General features: G+C 49.4%; 1 protein-coding gene across 4 annotated transcripts in view; it reads right to left on the reverse strand.

Annotated features, from left to right (window-relative positions):
* The window catches only part of LOC105469198 (phosphoribosyl pyrophosphate synthetase associated protein 1), a 51871-nt gene extending 31966 nt beyond the window's left edge, over positions 1-19905 (reverse strand). Inside the window, exons 1-3 of one of the 4 annotated variants that reach the window (XM_071083612.1) lie at positions 19532-19905; positions 13305-13357; positions 5839-5905 (exon numbers count right to left, since the gene is read on the reverse strand). In XM_071083612.1, coding sequence (XP_070939713.1) covers positions 5839-5905; positions 13305-13357; positions 19532-19701 — 290 coding nt within the window. In that variant the 5' untranslated portion in view covers positions 19702-19905. Of the gene's footprint in view, positions 1-3788; positions 3929-5838; positions 5906-13304; positions 13358-18784; positions 18962-19531 lie in introns of those variants that run through there. The other 3 variants (XM_071083613.1, XM_071083614.1, XM_011719943.3) reach the window with 3 other exon arrangements.
* Between the last annotated feature and the right edge of the window lie 961 nt (positions 19906-20866).

Consider the following 20866-nt stretch of genomic DNA (forward strand, 5'->3'; position numbering starts at 1 on the left):
CTCAAAAAAAATAAAATAAAATAAAATAAAATAAAATAAATAAATAAATAAATAAATAAAAGCCTAGCACAGTGCCTCATGCATGTAATCCAAGCACCTTGGGAGGTTGGGGCAAGTGGATCACCTGAGCTCAGGAGATTGAGACCAGCCCGGGCAACATGGCAAAATCCTGTCTCTACCAAAAATACAAAATTTGCCATGTGTGGTGGCATGTGCCTATAGCCCCAGCAACTTGGGAGGATAAGACGGTGGGTGCTAAGACAGGAGAATCACTTGAGCCTGGGAGGTGGAGGCTGCAGTGAGCCGAGATCGTGCCACTGCACTCCAGCCTGTGTAACAGAACAACGCCTTGTCTCAAAAACAAACAAACAAACAAAAATAGACACAGGGTCTTAGTATATTGCTTAGGCTGGTCTCAAACTCCTGGCCTCAAGCTATCCTTTCACCTTGGCCTCCTGAAGTGCTATGATTACAGGCATGAGCCACCATACCTGACCATGGTCAAATTTTCTCATACTCAAGGTACGAGTGAGAAAAACTGTGCTTCCCAATTTGCTATTAACTAGCTCATTTTTTCATGCTTCTTTTGTCCCTTCCCTGGAAGACACTTGCACACTGATGATCCTTCATTTGTCAAGTTCAGTCTTTACTGCCCCCAGCATCACTCTAGATTGCATGTATTAAATACTTATATTGAGCACTCTTGGTTACCATGTAATATCAAAGTCAAGAATTTTATAAAATTCAACTTTTTATCACAAAGGACATTAACAATATGCTGTTTCTATGCTTGACTAGTTTGAGATAACCACGAACGGCCCAGCGCGGTGGCTCAAGCCCGTAATCCCAGCACTTTGGCAGGCCGAGGCGGGCAGATCACTTGAGGTTGGGAGTTCAAGACCAGCCCGAGCAACATGGAGAAACCCTGTCACTACTAAAAATACAAAATTAGCCAGGCATGGTGGCACATGCCTGTAATCCCAGCTACTCAGGAGGCTGAGGCAGGACAATCACTTGAATCCGGGAGGCGGGGGTTGTGGTGGGGTTTGCAGTGAACCAAGAGCGCGCCATTGCACTCCAGCCTGGGCGACAGAGTGAGACTCTGTCTCAAAAAAAAAAAAAAGAAAGAAAAACTGTCTTTCACAAAACTAGTCCCTGGTGCCAAAAAGGTTGGGGACTATTGGACTATCTAACAAAATGGGGTATCAGACGTGAGGAGGTTCTAACCTCTTAGCTTCTCCTAACTCATATACGATCTCTAAATACATGTAACAAAACAAAAGTGCCAAGAGCACAGCTGCTCATGTGCCAGAGGAGAACTGCTCTGATCAGGCACTGACTCAGTTCAGTCTTTTCCTGGAGAAGTCTGACTGAAATTCCAGGTTACAATGCAGACCGACAAACTAGTGAGTGTTAACAATTTGACTTTTTTTTTTTTTTTTTTTTTTGAGCTAAGATCTGGCTCTGTTGCCCAGACTGGAGTGCAGTAGTGCAATCACAGCTCACTGTAGCCCTGACTGCCCAGGCTCAAGTGATCCTCCCAACTCAACCTCTGGAGTAGCTGGGACTATAGGTGCACACCACCATACCTGGCTAATTTTCAAATTTTATTTGTAGAGATGGAGTCTCACTATGTTGCCCAGGCTGTTCTCAAGCCATCTCGGACTCAAGTGACCTTCCCGCCTTTAGTGTCTCAACGTCCTGGAATTACAAGCGTGAGTCACTGTACCTGGCCAACGAGATTTCTTTTTTTTTTCTTTTTTTTTTTTTTGAGACGGAGTCTCGCTCTGTCGCCCAGGCTGGAGTGCAGTGGCCGGATCTCAGCTTGCTGCAAGCTCCGCCTCCTGGGTCCTCGCCATTCTCCTGCCTCAGCCTCTCGAGTAGCTGGGACTACAGGCGCCCGCCACCGTGCCCGGCTAGTTTTTTGTATTTTTTAGTAGAGACGGGGTTTCACCGTGTTAGCCAGAATGGTCTTGATCTCCTGACCTCGTGATCCGCCCGTCTCGGCCTCCCAAAGTGCTGGGATTACAGGCTTGAGCCACCACGCCCGGCCTGAGATTTCTTAATGATAACTCTTCACATGACAAATCCTTTCGTTATCACAAATTCGATTAGGGTAGTAAAGAGACTTCACCAATCAATACTGCTTTTAGAATCAGACCCCAATATTTCTTGGAGGATTAGTGACAAACCTGGCCAACCCATGGCTACAAAGACCATGGTCTATTACTCTGCACCCTTCCACCAACTAGTAGAGAGCTCTCAGTCATCTAAGGTGGCCAAACCATGGACCTAGGGTCACATGTGGCCCTTTCCTATGCCCTAAGGAACTCAAGAATGCAGCAAAAATAGCGATGACAAAGTAACCTTACTATTCACTACCAACAAAACCCAGGATAATCACAGACGGCCAGGGAACAGCTATGTGGTGTGCCAAAGCTCCCCCTTCCGACAGGCACTGTACCCCTAGGCAAGCCCCTCAGGTCTTCCCCTTATTTATAAGATGGAGAGTCAGGCCAGGTGCAGTGGCTCACACCTGTAATCCCAGCACTTTGGGAGGCCGAGGTGGGCGGATCACGATGTCAGGAAATCAAGACCATCCTGACTAACACAGTGAAACCCCGTCTCTACTAAAAATACACAAAATTAGCTGAGCGCGGTGGCGGGCGCCTGTACTCCCAGCTACTCGGGAGGCCAAGGGAGGAAAATGGAGTGAACCCGGGAGGCAGAGCTTGCAGTGAGCCGAGATCGTGCCACTGCACTCCAGCTCGGGCAACAGAGCAAGACTCCATCTCAAAAAAAAAAAAAAAAAAAAAAAGATGGAGAGTCAAACAAAACTACCGGGCAAAAAAGACTCCAGTCACCAGGAGGCAAACAATATAAAACCAAAACTGCTGAAGAAAATGTGAATTAGTACATCCTCAATGAGGGCAATGCAGCCCCTTCCCTCAATACCACAGGGAATGGACCCTCACAATCAGAAATTCCTTAGGATCTTCCTACAGATATACCTGAAACACGGACAACATGATGTACATACGATGAGGCTCACAAGAGCCTCTATTGTGTCAGCATAAGACTAGAAACTGACACACGAGACAATGAATAAACCGATGCATCCACACAAGTTGCCATGAAGCAGCAGGAAGACAATGGAAACACATCTTCCTTCCAAGGTACATGAATCTCATCATAGTGAAAGAGCCATCATGGTGAAACCCAAATTGAGGGACATTCGACAAAGTAATTGGTAAAATGTCACGGTCTTCAAATGTGTCAAAGTTTTCAAAGTCAAAGCCGGGTGTGGTGGCTCATGTCTGTAATCCCAGCACTTTGGGAGGCTGAGGTGAGTGGATCACTTCTGAGTCCAGTAGTTCAAGACTAGCCTGGGCAACATGGCAAAACCTCATCTCTACTAAAAATACAAAAATTAGCCCAGGATGGTGGCACACGCTTATGGTCCCAGCTACTAGTGAGGCTGAGGTGGGAGGATCGCTTGAGTTCAGGAGCTTAAGGCTGCAGTGAGTCATGATCATGCAACTGCATTCCTACATGAGTAACAGAGCAAGACCCTGTCTCAAAAAAAAAAAAAAAAGAAAGTCAAGGAAAGGCTGTGAGGAACTGCTCCAAACTAAAGAAGACTGAATAGGGCCGGGCGCAGTGGCTCACGCCTGTAATCTCAGCACTTTGGGAGACTGAGGCAGATGGATCACTTGAAGCCAGGAGTTTGAGACCAGCCTGGCCAACATGGTAAAACCCCATCACTACTAAAAATACAAAAAAATTACCTGGGCATGGTGGTAGGCGCCTGTAATCCCAGATACTCAGAAGGCTGAGGTAGAATCACTTGAACCCGGGAAGTGGAGGTTGCAGTGAGTCAAGATCACACCACTGCCCTCCAGCCTAGGCAACAGAGTGAGACTCCGTCTCAAAAAAACAAAACAAACAAAAATGAAACATAAAAAGCATCCAGCACACTAGTGGCACTCAGTGCCATTCTTATGACTAATATAGTCTGGGCAATGTAAACTGATCAGGACATGAAGGTCTGGATTTTTCAGAGACACAGATGGTGTAACTGCCCACTCCCTGTGAGGCGATGAGGAGATAGTCCCATATAGAAGCATGGACGCTCCCAGGCCAGGATTCCCCAGGCGTCAGTCCCCTGCCCTCAGGGAAGCAAGGACGATGCTCTCTGAAACAGAGATAGGCTAGAAACAGGCCACAGTGCAAGATAAAATGCAGTGCAAAAACCTGTCTTGATGGGCATGAACCAGGAGCAGTTATGCACCACACTTAACAACTAGAAGCTTTTCAGCAGAGCTGAGCTGACAGACACTGGCCTAGGGTCAGTGCAAACCATGGGAAAACACTTTGTCCTTGAGGAGTTTAAAGGTTGGGGAGTGGTGGCTCACGCCTGTAATCCCAAAACTTTGGGAGGCTGAGGTGGGCGGATCACTCAAGGCCAGGAGTTCAAGACTAGCCTGGCCAACATAGTGAAACCATGTCTCTACTAAAATACAAAAATTAACCGGACATGGTGGTCGGCACCTGTAATCCCACCTACGGGGGAGGCTGAGGCAGGAGAATCACTTGAACCCAGGAGGTAGAGACTACAGTGAGCCAAGACTGTGCCACTGCACTCCAGCCTGGGCGACAGAGTAAGACTCTGTCTCAAAAAAAAAAGCCTGCAGAGAAGTACACAGGTAACAGTACAGCGTGACAAACGGCAGGAATTCCAGAAGACAGTAATTGTATTTGGGGAAGCATTTAGTTTCACATGCAAATGAATGTATAACTTTTTTTTTTCCTTTGATGAGACGAGTCTCACTCTGTCGCCCAGGCTGGAGTGCAGTGGTGCGATCTCAGCTCACCTCCGCCTCCTGGGTTCAAGCACTTCTCCTGCCTTAGCCTCTCAAACACCTGGGACTATAGGTACACACCACCATGCCTGGCTAATTTTTGTATTTTTAACGGAGACGGGGTTTCAACATATAGGTCAGGCTGGTCTCGGACTCCTGACGTCGTGATCCACCCACCTCGGCCTCCCTAAGTGATGGGATTACAGGCGTGAGCCACATGCCTGGCTTGAGTGTATAACTTTTTTCTTTTTTTTTTTTTTTTGAGACAGAGTCTCACTCTGTCGCCCAGGATGGAGTGCAGTGGTGCGATCTCAGCTCACTGCAAGCTCCACCTCCCAGGTTCACGCCATTCTCCTGCCTCAGCCTCCCGAGTAGCTGGGACTACAGGCACCCGCCACCTCGCCCGGCTAATTTTTTTTGTATTTTTTAGTAGAGACAGGGTTTCACCGTGTTAGGCAGGATGGTCTCGATCTCCTGACCTCATGATTCGCCCGCCTCGGCCTCCCAAAGTGCTGGGATTACCATGCCCAGTCTGAATGTATAACTTTTAAAAACGGCCGGGCGCGGTGGCTCAAGCCTGTAATCCCAGCACTTTGGGAGGCCGAGACGGGCGGATCACGAGGTCAGGAGATCGAGATCATCCTGGCTAACACGGTGAAACCCCGTCTCTACTAAAAAAAATACAAAAAACTAGCCGGGCGAGGTGGCGGGCGCCTATAGTCCCAGCTACTCGGGAGGCTGAGTCAGGAGAATGGCGTGAACCCAGGAGGCGGAGCTTGCAGTGAGCTGAGATCCGGCCACTGCACTCCAGCCTGGGCGACAGAGCGAGACTCCGTCTCAAAAAACAAAAACAAAAACAAAAACAAACAAACAAAAAAAACTTTTAAAAACACTAAGTTGTTCTTCATATGAAAAGATAATCAATTATATTGTTAAGGTTTTTATAGAAAAGAGATAAAGTAGTCAGTCCTCTTACCTGGGTATTGTCTGTATAATGAAAATATCTTGGCCACGAACAGATTCTTTTATTTCAACTCTTGTTTCTGAAAAATAAAAATGTTCTAAAGTTTTAAGAAAAGCTCCTATGTGTAAAAAGGAGAAAAAAGAAAAAAAAAAGCACTTCATGCCAGGCACAGTGGCACATGCCTGTAATCCTAGCACTTTGGGAGGGCCAAGGAAAGGAGATCACTTGAGCACCAGAGTTCAAGAACAGCCTAAGCAACATGACAAAATCCTGTCTCTACAAAAAATACAAGAATTAGCTGGGCATGGTGGCTTACGCCTGTAATCCCAGCACTTTGGGAGGCCAAGGTGGGCGGATCACTTGAGGTCAGGAGTTCGAAACCAGCCTGGTCAACATGGTGAAACCCTGTCTCTACTAAAAATACAAAAATTAGCCGGGCATGGTGGCAGGCGCCTGGAATCCCAGCTACTCAAGAGGCTGAGCGGAAGAACTGCTTGAACCTAGGAGGTGGAGGTTGCAGTGAGCCAAGATTGTGCCATTGCACTCCAACCTGGACAACAGAGCAAGACTCTGTCTCAAAAATAAATAAATACATAAATAAAAAATTTTAAAAATACAAGAATTAGCAAGGGCCAGGCGCAGTGGTTCATGCCTGTAATCCCAGCACTTTGGGAGGCCGAGGTGGGTGGATCACAAGGTCAAGAGTTCTTCAAGACCAGCCTGGCCAATATGGTGAAAAACCATCTCTACTAAAAATACAAAAATTAGCCAGGCGTGGTGGCACGTGACTGTAGTCCCAGCTACTCAGGAGGCTGAGGCAGGAGAATCACTTGAACCCGGGAGGCGGAGGTTGCAGTGAGCCATAATCGTGCCACTGCACTCCAGTCTGGGCGACAGAGCAAGATTCTATCTCAAAAAAAAAATAATTAGCCGGCATGGTGGCAGGTGCCTGTAGTCCCAGTGGGAGGATCACCTGAGCCAGAGAAGGTCGTGGCTGCAGCATGAGCTGAAACTGTGCCACTGCACTCCAGCCTGGGCAACAGAGACCTTGTCTGGGAAAAAAAAAAAAAGAAAGCAAGCAGAAAAGCAAAGCACTCATGATGCAACAGTTAGATAACATTTGGAGGGAGTAAAGATTAATCTAAACCAACATTTAATCTGGTGCAAAACAATAAATCTCAGAGCAGTATGAAGACGAGGAAGCAAGAACGACCCCCAGACTGACCGCAGTCTGTGCACTGCCGCTCCCAGTGCCTGCATCTGGCCGCTTTTGCTGCCACCATGCCCAAGAGAAAGGCTGAAGGGGATGCTAAGGAAGGTGAGGCCAAGGTGAAGGACGAACCACAGAGAAGATCCGTGAGGCTGTCTGCTAAACCTGCTCCTCCAAAGACAGAGCCCAGGCCTAAAGAGGCCGCTGCAAAGAAGGGAGAGAAGGTACCCAAAGGGAAAAAGGGAAAAGCTGACGCTGGCAAGGAGGGGAATGACTCTACACAAAGTGGAGATGCCTGAACAGACCAGGCACCTGCTGGAGATGCCGAGGGAAGTGAGTGCATTTTTGACAACTGTGTATGTCTGGTGACTGTACAGTTTGAAATACTATTTTTTATCAAGTTTTATAAAAATGCAGAATTTTTTTTTCTAAGCTATGTTGTTAGCACACAGAACACTTCATTGTTGTTTTGGGGGAAGGGGCACATGTCATGAATAGAATGTCTCCAAAGCTGGATTGATGTGGGGAAAGCACCTTTCCCTTCCAGTTTTTTTTTTGTTGTTGTTGTTTTGGTTTTTTTGAGACAGAGTTTTGCTTTTGTTGCCCAGGCTGGAGTGCAATGGCGCGATCTCGGCTCACCGCAGCCTCTGCCTCCCAGCTTCAAGCGATTCTCCTGCCTCGGCCTCCCTAGTAACTGGGATTACAGGCATGTGCCACCATGCCCGGCTAATTTTCTATTTTTAGTAGAGATGGGGTTTCTCCATGTTGGTCAGGCTGGTCTCGAACTCCCGACCTCAGGTGATCCACCCGCCTTGGCCTCCCAAAGTGCTGGGATTACAGGCGTAAGCCACCGCGCCCGGCCCCTTCTAGTTTTGAGACTTCCTCTCAGCTCCCAGGAGGAGGGGTCCCCTGAGTTTGACACACATGGCCACCTCAGCACACAAAAGCCTCGTGGTCTGAAAAGACAAATTCATGTCTATGTCCTCTTCTCCCTTTCCACCTTTCAGCATAGACTTAAATCCCTTAAAGCCAGACACTGCTGGGACCTGACTCCCCATAATTGATTTCCAGTGTGTCAGGCAATCTGCACCTTCCAGTGATGCCACTGACATGGCGCCCCTCAAAAGAGCAGTGGTTCCGTTTCTACACTGTGGATCTTCAGATAAATTCTGCCATTTTCAATTCACTTCCTGAAAGTCAGGGTCAGCTCGTGAAAAGTTGTTAAACATGCTAAATGTTCACTGGGTTTTACAGTGACTTTCTGACTTTTGGTAGTTCATTGAAAAGGGGAGTTTGAAAGTTATTGGGCCAGGCGCAGTGGCTCATGCCTATAATCCCAGCACTTGGGGAGACTGAGGTGGGCGGATCACCTGTGGTCAGGAGTTCAAGACCAACCTGACCAACATGGCGAAACCCTGTCTCTACTAAAAATACAAAAATTAGCCAGGCGTGGCTGCACATGCCTGTAATCCCAGCTGTTCGAGAGGCTAAGGCAGGAGAATTGCTCGAACCTGGGAGGTGGAGACTGCAGTAAGCTGAGATCACGCCACTGCACTCCAGCCCAGGGGACACAGCAAGACTCTATCTCAAAAACAAAAAAAAAAAAGAAAGTTATTATATGCTGTTAATGATTGTCTGCCCATGTCCTGCCTGAAATACCATGATTGTATATTGAAAGTATCTTTAGCCGGGCGCGGTGGCTCACGCCTGTAATCCCAGCACTTTGGGAGGCCGAGGCGGGCGGATCACAAGGTCAGGAGATCGAGACCACGGTGAAACCCCGTCTCTACTAAAAATACAAAAAATTAGCCGGGCGCGGTTGTGGGCGCCTGTAGTCCCAGCTACTCGGGAGGCTGAGGCAGGAGAATGGCGTGAACTCGGGAGGCGGAGCTTGCAGTGAGCCGAGATCGCGCCACTGCACTCCAGCCTGGGCGACAGAGCGAGACTCCGTCTCAAAAAAAAAAAAAAAAAAAAAAGAAAGTATCTTTAAAGGCCGGGCAGTGTGGCTCATGCCTGTAATTCCAGCACTTTGGGAGGCTAAGGAGGGCGGATCACGAGGTCAGGAGATCGAGACCATCCTGGCTGACACAGTGAAACACCGTCTCTACTAAAAATACAAATAAAAACAAAATTAGCTGGGCATGGTGGCGGGTGCCTGTAGTCCCAGCTACTCGGGAGGCTGAAGCAGAAGAATGGCATGAACCCAGGAGGCAGAGCTTGCAGTGAGCTGAGATCGTGCCACTGTACTCCAGCCTGGGTGACAGAGTGAGACTCCGTCTCAAAAAAAAAAAAAAAAGAAAATATCTTTAAGAAAACTGAATACAGCTGGGCGCAGTGGCTCACGCCTGTAATCCCAGCACTTTGGGAGGCCAAGGCAGGCAGATCACCTGAGGTCGGGAGTTCGAGACCAGCCTGACCAACATGGAGAAACCCTGTCCATACTAAAAATAAAATTAGCTGGGTGTGGTGGCACATGCCTGTAATCCCAGCTACTTGGGAGGCTGAGACAGGAGAATCGCTAGAACCCGGGCGGTGGAGGTTGCAGTGAGCCGAGATGGCACCATTGCACTCTAGCCTGGGAAACAAGAGCGAAACTCCGTCTCAAAAAAAAGAAAAAAAAAAACTGAACACAGTTTGATTTGAAAAAAAAAAGGGCCAGATGTGGTGGCTCACACCTGTAATCCCAGCACTTCAGGAGGTCAAGGCAGAGAGATCATTTGAGGTTAGGAGTTCAAGACCAGCCCGGCCAACAGGGTGAAACCCTGTCTCTACTAAAAATACAAAAACTAGCCGTGCGTGGTGGCGCATGTCTGTAATCCCAGCTACTTGGAAGGCTGAGGCAGGAGAATTGCTTGAACCGGGGAGGCGAAGGTTGCAGTGAGCCGAGATGGTGTCACTGCACTCCAGCCCGGGCGACCGAGCGAGATTCCGTCTCAAAAAAAAAAAAGTTGGCCGGGCGCGGTGGCTCAAGCCTGTAATCCCAGCACTTTGGGAGGCCGAGGCGGGCGGATCACAAGGTCAGGAGATCGAGACCACAGTGAAACCCCGTCTCTACTAAAAATACAAAAAATTAGCCGGGCACGGTGGCGGGCGCCTGTAGTCCCAGCTACTCAGGAGGCTGAGGCAGGAGAATGGCGGGAACCCGGGAGGCGGAGCTTGCAGTGAGCCGAGATCGCGCCACTGCACTCCAGCCTGGGCAACAGCGTGAGACTCCGTCTCAAAAAAAAAAAAAGCCGGGCGCGGTGGCTCAAGCCTGTAATCCCAGCACTTTGGGAGGCCGAGATGGGCGGATCACGAGGTCAGGAGATCGAGACCATCCTGGCTAACACGGTGAAACCCCGTCTCTACTAAAAAATACAAAAAACTAGCCGGGCGAGGTGGCGGGTGCCTGTAGTCCCAGCTACTCGGGAGGCTGAGGCAGGAGAATGGCGTAAACCCGGGAGGCGGAGCTTGCAGTGAGCTGAGATCCGGCCACTGCACTCCAGCCTGGACCACAAAGTGAGACTCCGTCTCAAAAAAAAAAAAAAAAAAAAAAAAAAGTCAAACTCGAGGAAAATAAGTCCCCTAAAATAGAAGACAAAACTAACCAACAGTTCAGCATAAAGTCTCAGGGTCAAAAGCAACAATAAAACAACAACATGTTATCAAAATAAAGACACAGGCCGCGCACGGTGGCTCACGCCTGTAATCCTGGCACTTTGGGAGGCCGAGGCGGGTGGATCATGAGGTCAAGAGATCGAGACCATCCTGGCTAACACAGTGAAACTCTGTCTCTAATAAAAATACAAAACATTAGCCGGGCGTGGTGGCGGGCGCCTGTAGTCCCAGCTACTCGGGAGGCGGAGGCAGAAGAATGGCGTGAACCCGGGGCATGGAGCTTGCAGTGAGCCTAGACTGGGCCACTGCATTCCAGCCTGGGCAATGGAGCAAGACTCCATCTCAAAAAATAAAAAATAAAAGGTAAACAAAGAGGCCAAAGATTAACATCCTTATTATTATTATTATTTTTTTGAGACGGAGTCTGGCTCTGTTGCCCAGGCTGGAGTGCAGTGGCCGGATCACAGCTCACTGCAAGTTCCGCCTCCCCGGTTTTTTTTTTTTTTTTTTTTTTTGAGGCGGAGTTTTGCTCTGTCTCCCAGGCTGGAGTGCAGTGGCCGGATCTCAGCTCACTGCAAGCTCCGCCTCCCGGGTTTATGCCATTCTCCTGCCTCAGCCTCCCGAGTAGCTGGGACTACAGGCGCCCGCCACCTCGCCCGGCTAGTTTTTTTTGTATTTTTTAGTAGAGACGGGGTTTCACCATGTTAGCCAGGATGGTCTCGATCTCCTGACCTCGTGATCCGCCCGTCTCGGCCTCCCAAAGTGCTGGGATTACAGGCTTGAGCCACCGCGCCCGGCCCCGCCTCCCAGGTTTATGCCATTCTCCTGCCTCAGCCTCCGGAGTAGCTGGGACTACAGGCTCCCGCCACCTCGCCCGGCTAGTTTTTTGTATTTTTTAGTAGAGACGGGGTTTCACCGTGTTAGCCAGAACGGTCTCGATCTCCTGACCTCGTGATCCGCCCGTCTTGGCCTCCCAAAGTGCTGGGATTACAGGCTTGAGCCACCGCGCCCGGCCCATCCTTATTATTTTTTAAACAAATGCTGACGCCTCCTCCATGTCGGGAACTGTACTGGGAACCACAAAATGCAGGACTTGGACGAAGGGACAAAGACTGACTCAAGAGACATGATACGACACCAAGGCCAGCAAACCCTCAGGCCCAGCATGCCGGAGATGCTATAGCTGTGACGAAGGAGAGAGAACAATGGGGCTGGAAACAAGGGCCTCACTGCAATCCAGAACGAGCAGTGCAGAAGGGGGTTCAGGACTCAGGAAGATGTGGATCCGAGCGTGCCAAGCAGAGGCGCAGGCAGTTAGTCTACTTAGAAAGCAGAGAGACTGAGGGGAAAGAGAGAGACAGGAAGTCAGTGAGCCAAGGGACCAGGACTTGCAGGACTTTGGATTTCATTTCTTATTCACTAAAGAGTGGAATTTATTCTAGCAGTTATAGGAAACCCACTGGAAGATTTGAGTTTGGGAAGGGTTTCATCTACTTGTTTTAAAAAGACTACTGGTTGGCCGGGTGCGGTGGCTCAAGCCTGTAATCCCAGCACTTTGGGAGGCCGAGACGGGCGGATCACGAGGTCAGGAGATCGAGACCATCCTGGCTAACACGGTGAAACCCCGTCTCTACTAAAAATACAAAAAAACTAGCCGGGCGAGGTGGCGGGCGTCTGTAGTCCCAGCTACTTGGGAGGCTGAGGCAGGAGAATGGCATGAACCCGGGAGGTGGAGCTTGCAGTGAGCTGAGATCCGGCCACTGCACTCCAGCCTGGGTGACAGAGCAAGACTCCGTCTCAAAAAAAAATAAATAAAAATAAATAAAAATAAATAAAAAAAAAAATAAAAAGACTACTGGCTACTGTGTGAAGAAAACCATGGCAGGGCAGGAGTGGCCACGGGGAGGCCACGGCAGCTGTTTTGGAAGATGTCTAGCAAGCAGCAAATGGCAGGCTGGACTGGAGTGGGAGCAGCAGAGGCTGTGAGAAGAGGTTAGATTTAACAAGTATTCCCAAGTCAGAGCACACAAGATGTGGTAATGGATGGATCAAAGATGAGGCAGGTAAAGGGGTAGAATCTGGATTCCCAAAGGGCCCCATGTAATTGCTAAAAAGACTGGACTCCAGCCTAGAGGGCAGGAGTAAGGAAGCAGTAGTAAGAAAAAATATTTGCATTTTAGAAATACCATGGTGGAAGCCGAGCACAGTGGCTCACGCCTGTAATCCCAGCACTTTGGGAAGCTGGGGCGGGAAGACTGCTTGAGCTCAGGAGTTCAAAACCAGCCTGGCCAACATAGTGAGACCCCATCTTAATAAAAATAAATAAATAAATAAAGGCTGGGCACAGTGGCTCATGCCTGTAATCCCAGTACTTTGAGAGGCCGAGGTGGGCAGATCACCTGAGGTAAGGAGTTCAAGGCCAGCCTGGCCAACATGGTGAAACCCCATCTCTACTAAAAATATAAAAATTAGCCGGGTGTGGTGGCGGGTGTCTGTAAACCCAGCTACTTAGGAGGCTGAGGCAAAAGAATTGCTTGAACCTGGGAGGCAGAGGTTGCAGTGAGCCAAGATCGTGCCACTGCACTCCAGCCTTGGCGACACAGTGAGGCTCTGTCTCGAAAAAACTAAATAAATAAAAAATTTTTAAAAAAAAGAAATAATTTTAACTTACCTCCATTGGTTTCTTGATATACAACAGACTTCCCCAATTCAGCACCAAGGCGCCTATAGACCAAAAAGAACAAAAAAGGGAAATTAAGATTTCTCTCTTTTTTTTTTTTTTTTTTTTTTTTGAGACGGAGTCTCGCCCTGTCGCCCAGGCTGGAGTGCAGTGGCGTGATCTCGGCTCATTGCAAGCTCCGCCTCCCGGGTTCACGCCATTCTCCTGCCTCAGCCTCCCGAGTAGCTGGGACTACAGGCGCCCACAACCGCGCCCAGCTAATTTTTTGTATTTTTAGTAAAGACGGGGTTTCACCGTGGTCTCGATCTCCTGACCTTGTGATCCGCCCGCCTCGGCCTCCCAAAGCGCTGGGATTACAGGCGTGAGCCACCGCGCCCAGCCAAGATTTCTCTCTTTAAAAAAATTCCAGTTTATATGCATATGTCTAACAAAAAGACTCAAATAACTAAGCTGGCACTCTTTCCAAAAAATAATTTAGAAAATCTAATTCATTGAACTAAAATTCTGCTGTCACTCCATAAGCAGCTCACCACACTGTAACATACATACTGCTTTACCAGACGGAGCTCACAACCCATGGTTATGTCTGGTCCATTGTTCTTTGAATAGTAATTTTCTTGGAAAATCACTTCCAAGTACTTGGTTACTAGCAACGATTTCAGTAACACACGCCAGAGATAAATGCCTCAATTATCAAAAGCATAGAGAAAGAGGCTTCAGCACCATTGACCAAATGTGGTGTGGATCTTTTTTTTTTTTTTTTTTTTTTTTTTTTTGAGACAGAGTCTCGCTCTGCCACCCAGGCTGGAGTGCAGTGGCCGGATCTCAGCTCACTGCAAGCTCTGCCTCCCGGGTTTTTACGCCATTCTCCTGCCTCAGCCTCCCGAGTAGCCGGGACTACAGGCGCCCGCCACCTCGCCCGGCTAGTTTTTTGTATTTTTTAGTAGAGACGGGGTTTCACAGTGTTAGCCAGGATGGTCTCGAACTCCTGACCTCGTGATCCGCCCGTCTCGGCCTCCCAAAGTGCTGGGATTACAGGCTTGAGCCACCGCGCCCGGCCTGTGGTGTGGATCTTGTTTGGATCCTGCTTAGAATAAACCAAGTATGAAAACCCATTTTTGGCCAGGCACAGTGGCTCATGCCTGTAATCCCAGCACTTTGGGAGACCGAGGCGGGCGGATAACCTGAGGTCGGGAGTTCGAGACCAGCCTGATCAATACGGAAAAACTCTGTCTCTGCTAAAAATACAGAATCAGCTGGGCCTGGTGGCACATGCCTGTAATCCCAGCTACTAAGGAGGCTGAGGCAGGAGAATTGCTTGAACCTAGGAGGCGGAGGTTGCAGTGAGCTAAGATCATGCTGTGGCACTCCAGCCTGGGCAACAAGAGCGAAACTCCGTCTCAAAAAAAAAAAAAGCCATTTTAAAAAATAATCAGAGAAATATGGACAAAGACTAGATACTACGTAATATTAAGGAATTAATAGTAGTGTGAAGTTTTAAGTCCTGATTAGTAAGCATTACTATTTTTACAAGAGAAATGATATGATGTAAGGGAATCTATTTAAAAATACTCCAGGCCGGGCGCGGTGGCTCACGTCTGTAATCCCAGCACTTTGGGAGGCAGACGGATCACCTGAAGTCAGGAGTTCGAGATCAGCCTGACCAATACAATAAAACCCCATCTTTACAAAAAATAGAAAAATTAGCTGGGTGTGGTGGCAGGCGCCTATAATCCCAGCTACTCAGGAGGCTGAAACAGGAGAATTGCCGGAATCCAGGAGGCAGAGGTTGCAGTGAGCCAAGATCGCACCATCGCACTCCAGCCCGGGCAACAGGAGCGAAACTCCATCTCCAAAAAATAATAATAATAAAAATAAAATAAAAATCTCCAGTCAGGCCAGGCTCAGTGGTTCAATGATTGTAATCCCAGCATTTTGGGAGGCCAAGGTGGGCGGATCACTTGAGGCCCGGAGTTCAAGACCCACCTGGGCAACATGGAAAAACCCCGTCTCTACCAAAAATACAAAAATTAGCTGAGTGTGGTGGTGAGTGCCTGTAATCCCAGCTACTTGGGAGCTAAGACACGAGAATCACTTGAACCGGGAGGCAGGGACTGCAGTGAGCCAAGATTGTGCCACTGCACTCCAGCCTGGGTGACAAAGCAAGACTCTGCCTCAAAAAAAAAAAAAAACAAAACTTCAGCCAGGTATACACATACAATGGAATATTATTTGGCCTTAAAAAAAGAATAAATTCTGGTATGTGCTATGATACGAGTGAGCCTTGGGAAACGTATGCTGAGGAAAATAAGCTAGACACAAACAGAGAAATGCTGTATGATTCCTTTTGTATGAAGTCCAGAGAATAGGCAATTCACAGAGACAAAGTAGAACAGAGGCTACCAGGGAATGCGGGGAGGGGAGAATGGGGAGTTAATATTTAATGGGTACAGAGTTTCTGTTTGGGATGATGAAAAGTTCTGGAAATGAATAGTGGTGATGGTTGTGCAACACTGTGAATGTAGTTACTGCCACTGAAGTGTACACTTGAAAATGGTTAAAAAGGTAGGCCAGGCGCAGTGGCTCATGTCTCTAATCCCAGCACTTCAGGAGGCCAAGGTAGGTGGATCACCTGAGGTTGGGAGTTCGAGACCAGCCTGACTAACACAGAGAAACCCTATCTCTACTAAAAATACAAAATTAGCCAGGTGTGGTGGCGCATGCCTGTAATCCCAGTTACTTGGGAGGCTGAGGCAGGAGAATCACTTGTAACTCAGGAGGAAGAGATTGTGGGTAAGCCAAGACGGCGCCATTGCACTCCAGTCTGGGCAACAAGAGCAAAACTCCGTCTCAAAAAAAAAAAAAAAAAAAACAGTAAACTTTATGTTATGTATATAACAATTTTTAAAAATACTCCAGGCCAGGCACAGTGGCTCATGCCTGTAATCCCAGCACTTTGGGAAGCCAAGGCGGGCGGATCACGAGGTCAAGAGATCGAGACCATCCTGGCCAACACGGTGAAACCCTATCTCCATTAAAAATACAAAAAAAGGGCCGGGCGCGGTGGCTCAAGCCTGTAATCCCAGCACTTTGGGAGGCCGAGACGGGCGGATCACGAGGTCAGGAGATCGAGACCATCCTGGCTGACACGGTGAAACCCCGTCTCTACTAAAAAATACAAAAAACTAGCCGGGCGAGGTGGCGGGCGCCTGTAGTCCCAGCTACTCGCGAGGCTGAGGCAGGAGAATGGCGTAAACTCAGGAGGCGGAGCTTGCAGTGAGCTGAGATCCGGCCACTGCACTCCAGCCTGGGAGACAGAGCGAGACTCCGTCTCAAAAAAAAAAAAAAAAATACAAAAAAAAAAAAAATTAGCTGGACGTAATGGCACACGCCTGTAGTGCCAGCTACTTGAGAGGCTGAGGCTGAGGCAAAAGAATCGCTTGAACCCGGGAGGTGGAGGCTGCAGTGAGCTGAGATCACGCCACTGCAATCCAGCTTGGCGACAGAGGGAGACTCTTCTCAAAAACAAACAATACTCCAGCATCTCCCCCACCTCAAAAAAAAGCATGATAGAGACAAGATTACCAAAAAGTTGCTAAGTGTGGAAGCTGGATTAAGGATACCAGGTTGGGGCGCGGCAGGTAACAAAATACATGTAACTTTCACATATCCTGGGAAGGTCATGTATCTAACTATTTTATTGATTAAAGTTCACAATCAAAAAAGTTTGAAGATCCTTGTTTGAAGTTTAGACAGTCTGAAAGAAATCATGGAAATACAATATCATAACTTCAGGGGTTAAGTAATCTACTGATCAAACTTTGTTCAGGGGCAAACAACCTTCTTGTAAAATAAAATCTTACTGGCCGCGCATAGTGGCTCATGCCTATAATCCCAGATCGCCTGAGGTCAGGAGTTTGAGACCAGCCTGGCCAACAAGATGAAACCAACTGGTCTCTACTAAAAATACGAAAATTAGCCACGTGTGCTGTCGGCACCTGTAATCCCAGCTACTTGGGAGGCTGAGGCAGGACAATCGCTGGAACTTGGGAGGTGGAGGTTGCACTGAGCCAAGATGGCACCACTGCACTCCAGCCTGGGTGACACAGCAAGATTGTCTCAAAATAAATAAAACAGATAAAATAAGGGAAGTATTTATGAATATGTATCATTGATAGTAATTCAAAACCTTTCTGGAATTTGCCAGGAAATAATCTAAAACCAAAAAAAAAACCCTCACTGACTTTTAAAATGTGCCCTGCTCCCCTCTGCTCTCCCTCAAGGTCAGGTGGGGTAAATCTGAACCACTAGATACACACAGAAGCTTCCTTTAAAGTCAGTGTTTTCACTGGCCTCAAAAAGAAAGACAAATAATCAGGGGTTAGAAATAGAAACTAGGCAGTAGACTGCAAAAGGATTGATTTGTTTTTTTTAACATTCTTCCAATCTCCAAACTCCAACTATTAAAAAAAACAGGCAGAGCTGAAAAAAATGACTAAAGTTTTCCCTTTCTTCTACATTTCCCCCAAGAAGTTTAAAATATATCCCTGCAATTATTTATCAACCCTAAAAATTTAACGAAGTAACTCTATAAAAACTGTTTAAGATGTGAAAATGACTTTAAATATTAAAAGATGAGCTATTCATTTTGTCTTTGATATCTTTTTTTTTTTTTTTTGAGACGGAGTCTTGCTCTGTCACCCAGGCTGGAGTGCAGTGGCCGGATCTCAGCTCACTGCAAGCTCCGCCTCCCGGGTTTATGCCATTCTCCTGCCTCAGCCTCCTGAGTAGCTGGGACTACAGGCGCCCGCCACCTCGCCCGGCTAGTTTTTTTTTGTTTGTTTGTTTGTTTGTATTTTTTAGTAGAGAAGGGGTTTCACCGTATTAGCCAGGATGGTCTCGATCTCCTGACCTCGTGATCCGCCTGTCTCGGCCTCCCAAAGTGCTGGGATTACAGGCTTTGTCTTTGATTTCTAACAAGTGTATGTGGAAAGGACATATAAGGCTCCTCCTTTATATCAGAGCTCTGGGATTCTCCAAAAGAGCCAACTAGAAAAGAGGCCATTTAACCGGGCACAGTGGCTCACGCCTGTAATCCCAGCACTTTGGGAGGCCGAGGCGGGCGGATCACGAGGTCAGGGGGAGTTCGAAACCAGCCTGGCCAACATGGTGAAACTCCACCTCTACTAAAAATACAAAAATATTAGCCGGGTGTGGTGGCACGCGTCTGTAGTCCCAGCTACTTGGGAGGCTGAGGCAGGAAAATCCCTTGAACCTGGGAAGCAGAGGTTGCAGGGAGCGAGATAGCGCCACTGCACCCAGCCTGGGCGACAGAGCAAGACTCCATCTCAAAATAAAGAAATAAATAAAAAGAAAAGAGGCCATTTAGTAAACAGGTATTCAGAGGGCCACTATGAGCCCTGCTCTGCTAGAACCAGATACTACTACTACATTATCCCGGTCATACTCACAATATTCTTGGCCAACAGACAGAATCATGCCCATTTCACAGATGAGGTTCAGGGAAATCAAGTCTCTTGCCCAGTGACAGAGCTAGTAAGTGGCAAGGGTGGGAAGGCATCTCAGAGCTGTCAGACCCCAAAGGCGACTTGAGACCAGGGCCTTCCTTGGGTTAAAGACACACATGACTTTGCTTATCCCAAGCAAAGCAGGGTCAGGCCTGTCATTTCTACCACCAGCTCCGGCCCATCTGCCTCCCTGGAATTGCCTTCTTCACGCTACCAGTCCCCACACCTTTGCTCTGCGGCCGCACCCGCCGCGTCGGGTCCCCCAAGTCACAACCACGAGTCTCACTGCAGGGAGACTCGAGAGTGGCGGCGGTCAGATTCCCAGGTCAACTCCAGCCGTGGGAAAGGGAGCCAAGACCAGAGCCCCTCTCCCCAAGGCACGCACTTTGGGAGCTCCAGAAAGCTCAACCCGCCCCGGAGTGTGGGAGTGCGGAGACGAAAGGCAGGTAGGCCGCGGACCCAGTCACGGGGCGGGGGCTGAGGTCACCGAGAGTCCGCCCCAAGCCTCCCAGCTGGGAGGCGGGTTCTGGTTTCCGTCACCTCCAAGGTTTGTCCGGCTGGGAAAGGACAGGCCCGCGCCTCCCGCCCAGGTGCAGGAGGTGGGGCGGGTGGAGGGGAGTGGGTACCTCGGGGCGCGAAGGCGAGCGAGGCGCCGCCGCCCCCGGCCCGGCCCTCCCGCCGCCCCCTTACTCTGTGATGCGCTTGGCCAGCTCCGTGCAGGCGGCCGTGGAGTTGGCCGAGAAGACTCGGTAGCCGGTGCGAGCGGCATTCATGGCCGGCGGGGGAGCGGGGCGGGCGCGCGGGACACGGAAAGCCGAGGACGCGGAGAGCGGGGGCAACAGCAGCAGCTTCTTGGGCATCGTCCGGCCCGCGGCGCGGTTACGGCCGGCCCCGCGCGGGCCTGCACCCGGAGCGTTTCCAACCGCGAGACCCCGGTTCGGGTGGGGAAGGCGCTGAGAAACGGCGCAGGCTGGGAGAGCTCCGAGGTCCGCACCCTTGCGTACCCCACACCACGGACTGCAGCTGCCGAGCGTTTGCTGCGCCCCGCGCCGCCGCCTGAGAGCCAGAGACAAGGCCACCGCCCCCTCCGGGCATCCGAGGAGTGTCGGCTAGAGCGCCCTCAGGCAGCCATCTCGGATGAGGGCAGGGAGCCGGGCGACTCTCTAAAAGCCTGTTCTGCCGATGGGGCGTGTCACAGGTTCGCTCCACCCCTGCTTTGACCGCTTCCACGGGAGCTCTTTCGGTCTCACCTTCTTGGGAGGAGCATCCTACCTCGGTAGTGGCTCCAGCTGTTTCCAACTTTTTTGGCCAGGACCCAACATGTCCGCCTCCGAGGAGGTAGACGATCTAGCTCTGCATGTCTATGGTAGTACAGTGCCCGACCCCCGAGGCGCGTGCGCCGGCCTGAGATTAATTTGAAAAGTGGAGGGCGGGGTTCTTTCCAGCTGGTTGACCGCAGTACTGAAGCGTCAGTACTGAATACTGAAAAGTGGTGTTCTGCTGAGCCTGATCTTTCAGGCGTTTCCGAACAGATCCCCAACCCTGTGTCTGCGTGTAAGGCAAGATTCCCTGAACGTGCCAAAGGCCCTCTTGCCGGTATTCGCTTTCAATCATAAAAGCCCTCCTTTGGGCCAGGCGCGGTGGCTCACGCTTGTAATCCTAGCACTTTGGGAGGCCGAGGTGGGTGGATCACGAGGTCAGGGGTTCGAGACCAGCCTGACCACCATGGTGAAACCCCCGTCTCTACTAAAAATACAAAAATTAGCTGGACGTAGTGGCGCGCACCTGTAATCCCAGCTACTCAGGAGGCTGAGGCAGGAGAGTTGCTTGAACCCGGTAGGCGGAGGTTGCAGTGAGCAGAGATCGCACCACTGCACTCCAGCCTGGGCGACAGAACGAGACTCCGTCTCAAAAAAAAAAAAAAAAAAAAAGCCCTCCTTCCCCTCTTTCCATATGCACCACCCCTCCAAGACCCACTCACGATGCGTCTGCTCCACAATCTTTCTGGGTGACCTCAACCACAGA

This window comes from Macaca nemestrina, chromosome 17 (genome assembly GCF_043159975.1).
Source record: "Macaca nemestrina isolate mMacNem1 chromosome 17, mMacNem.hap1, whole genome shotgun sequence".
In the NCBI taxonomy this organism is placed as follows: Eukaryota; Metazoa; Chordata; class Mammalia; order Primates; family Cercopithecidae; genus Macaca; species Macaca nemestrina.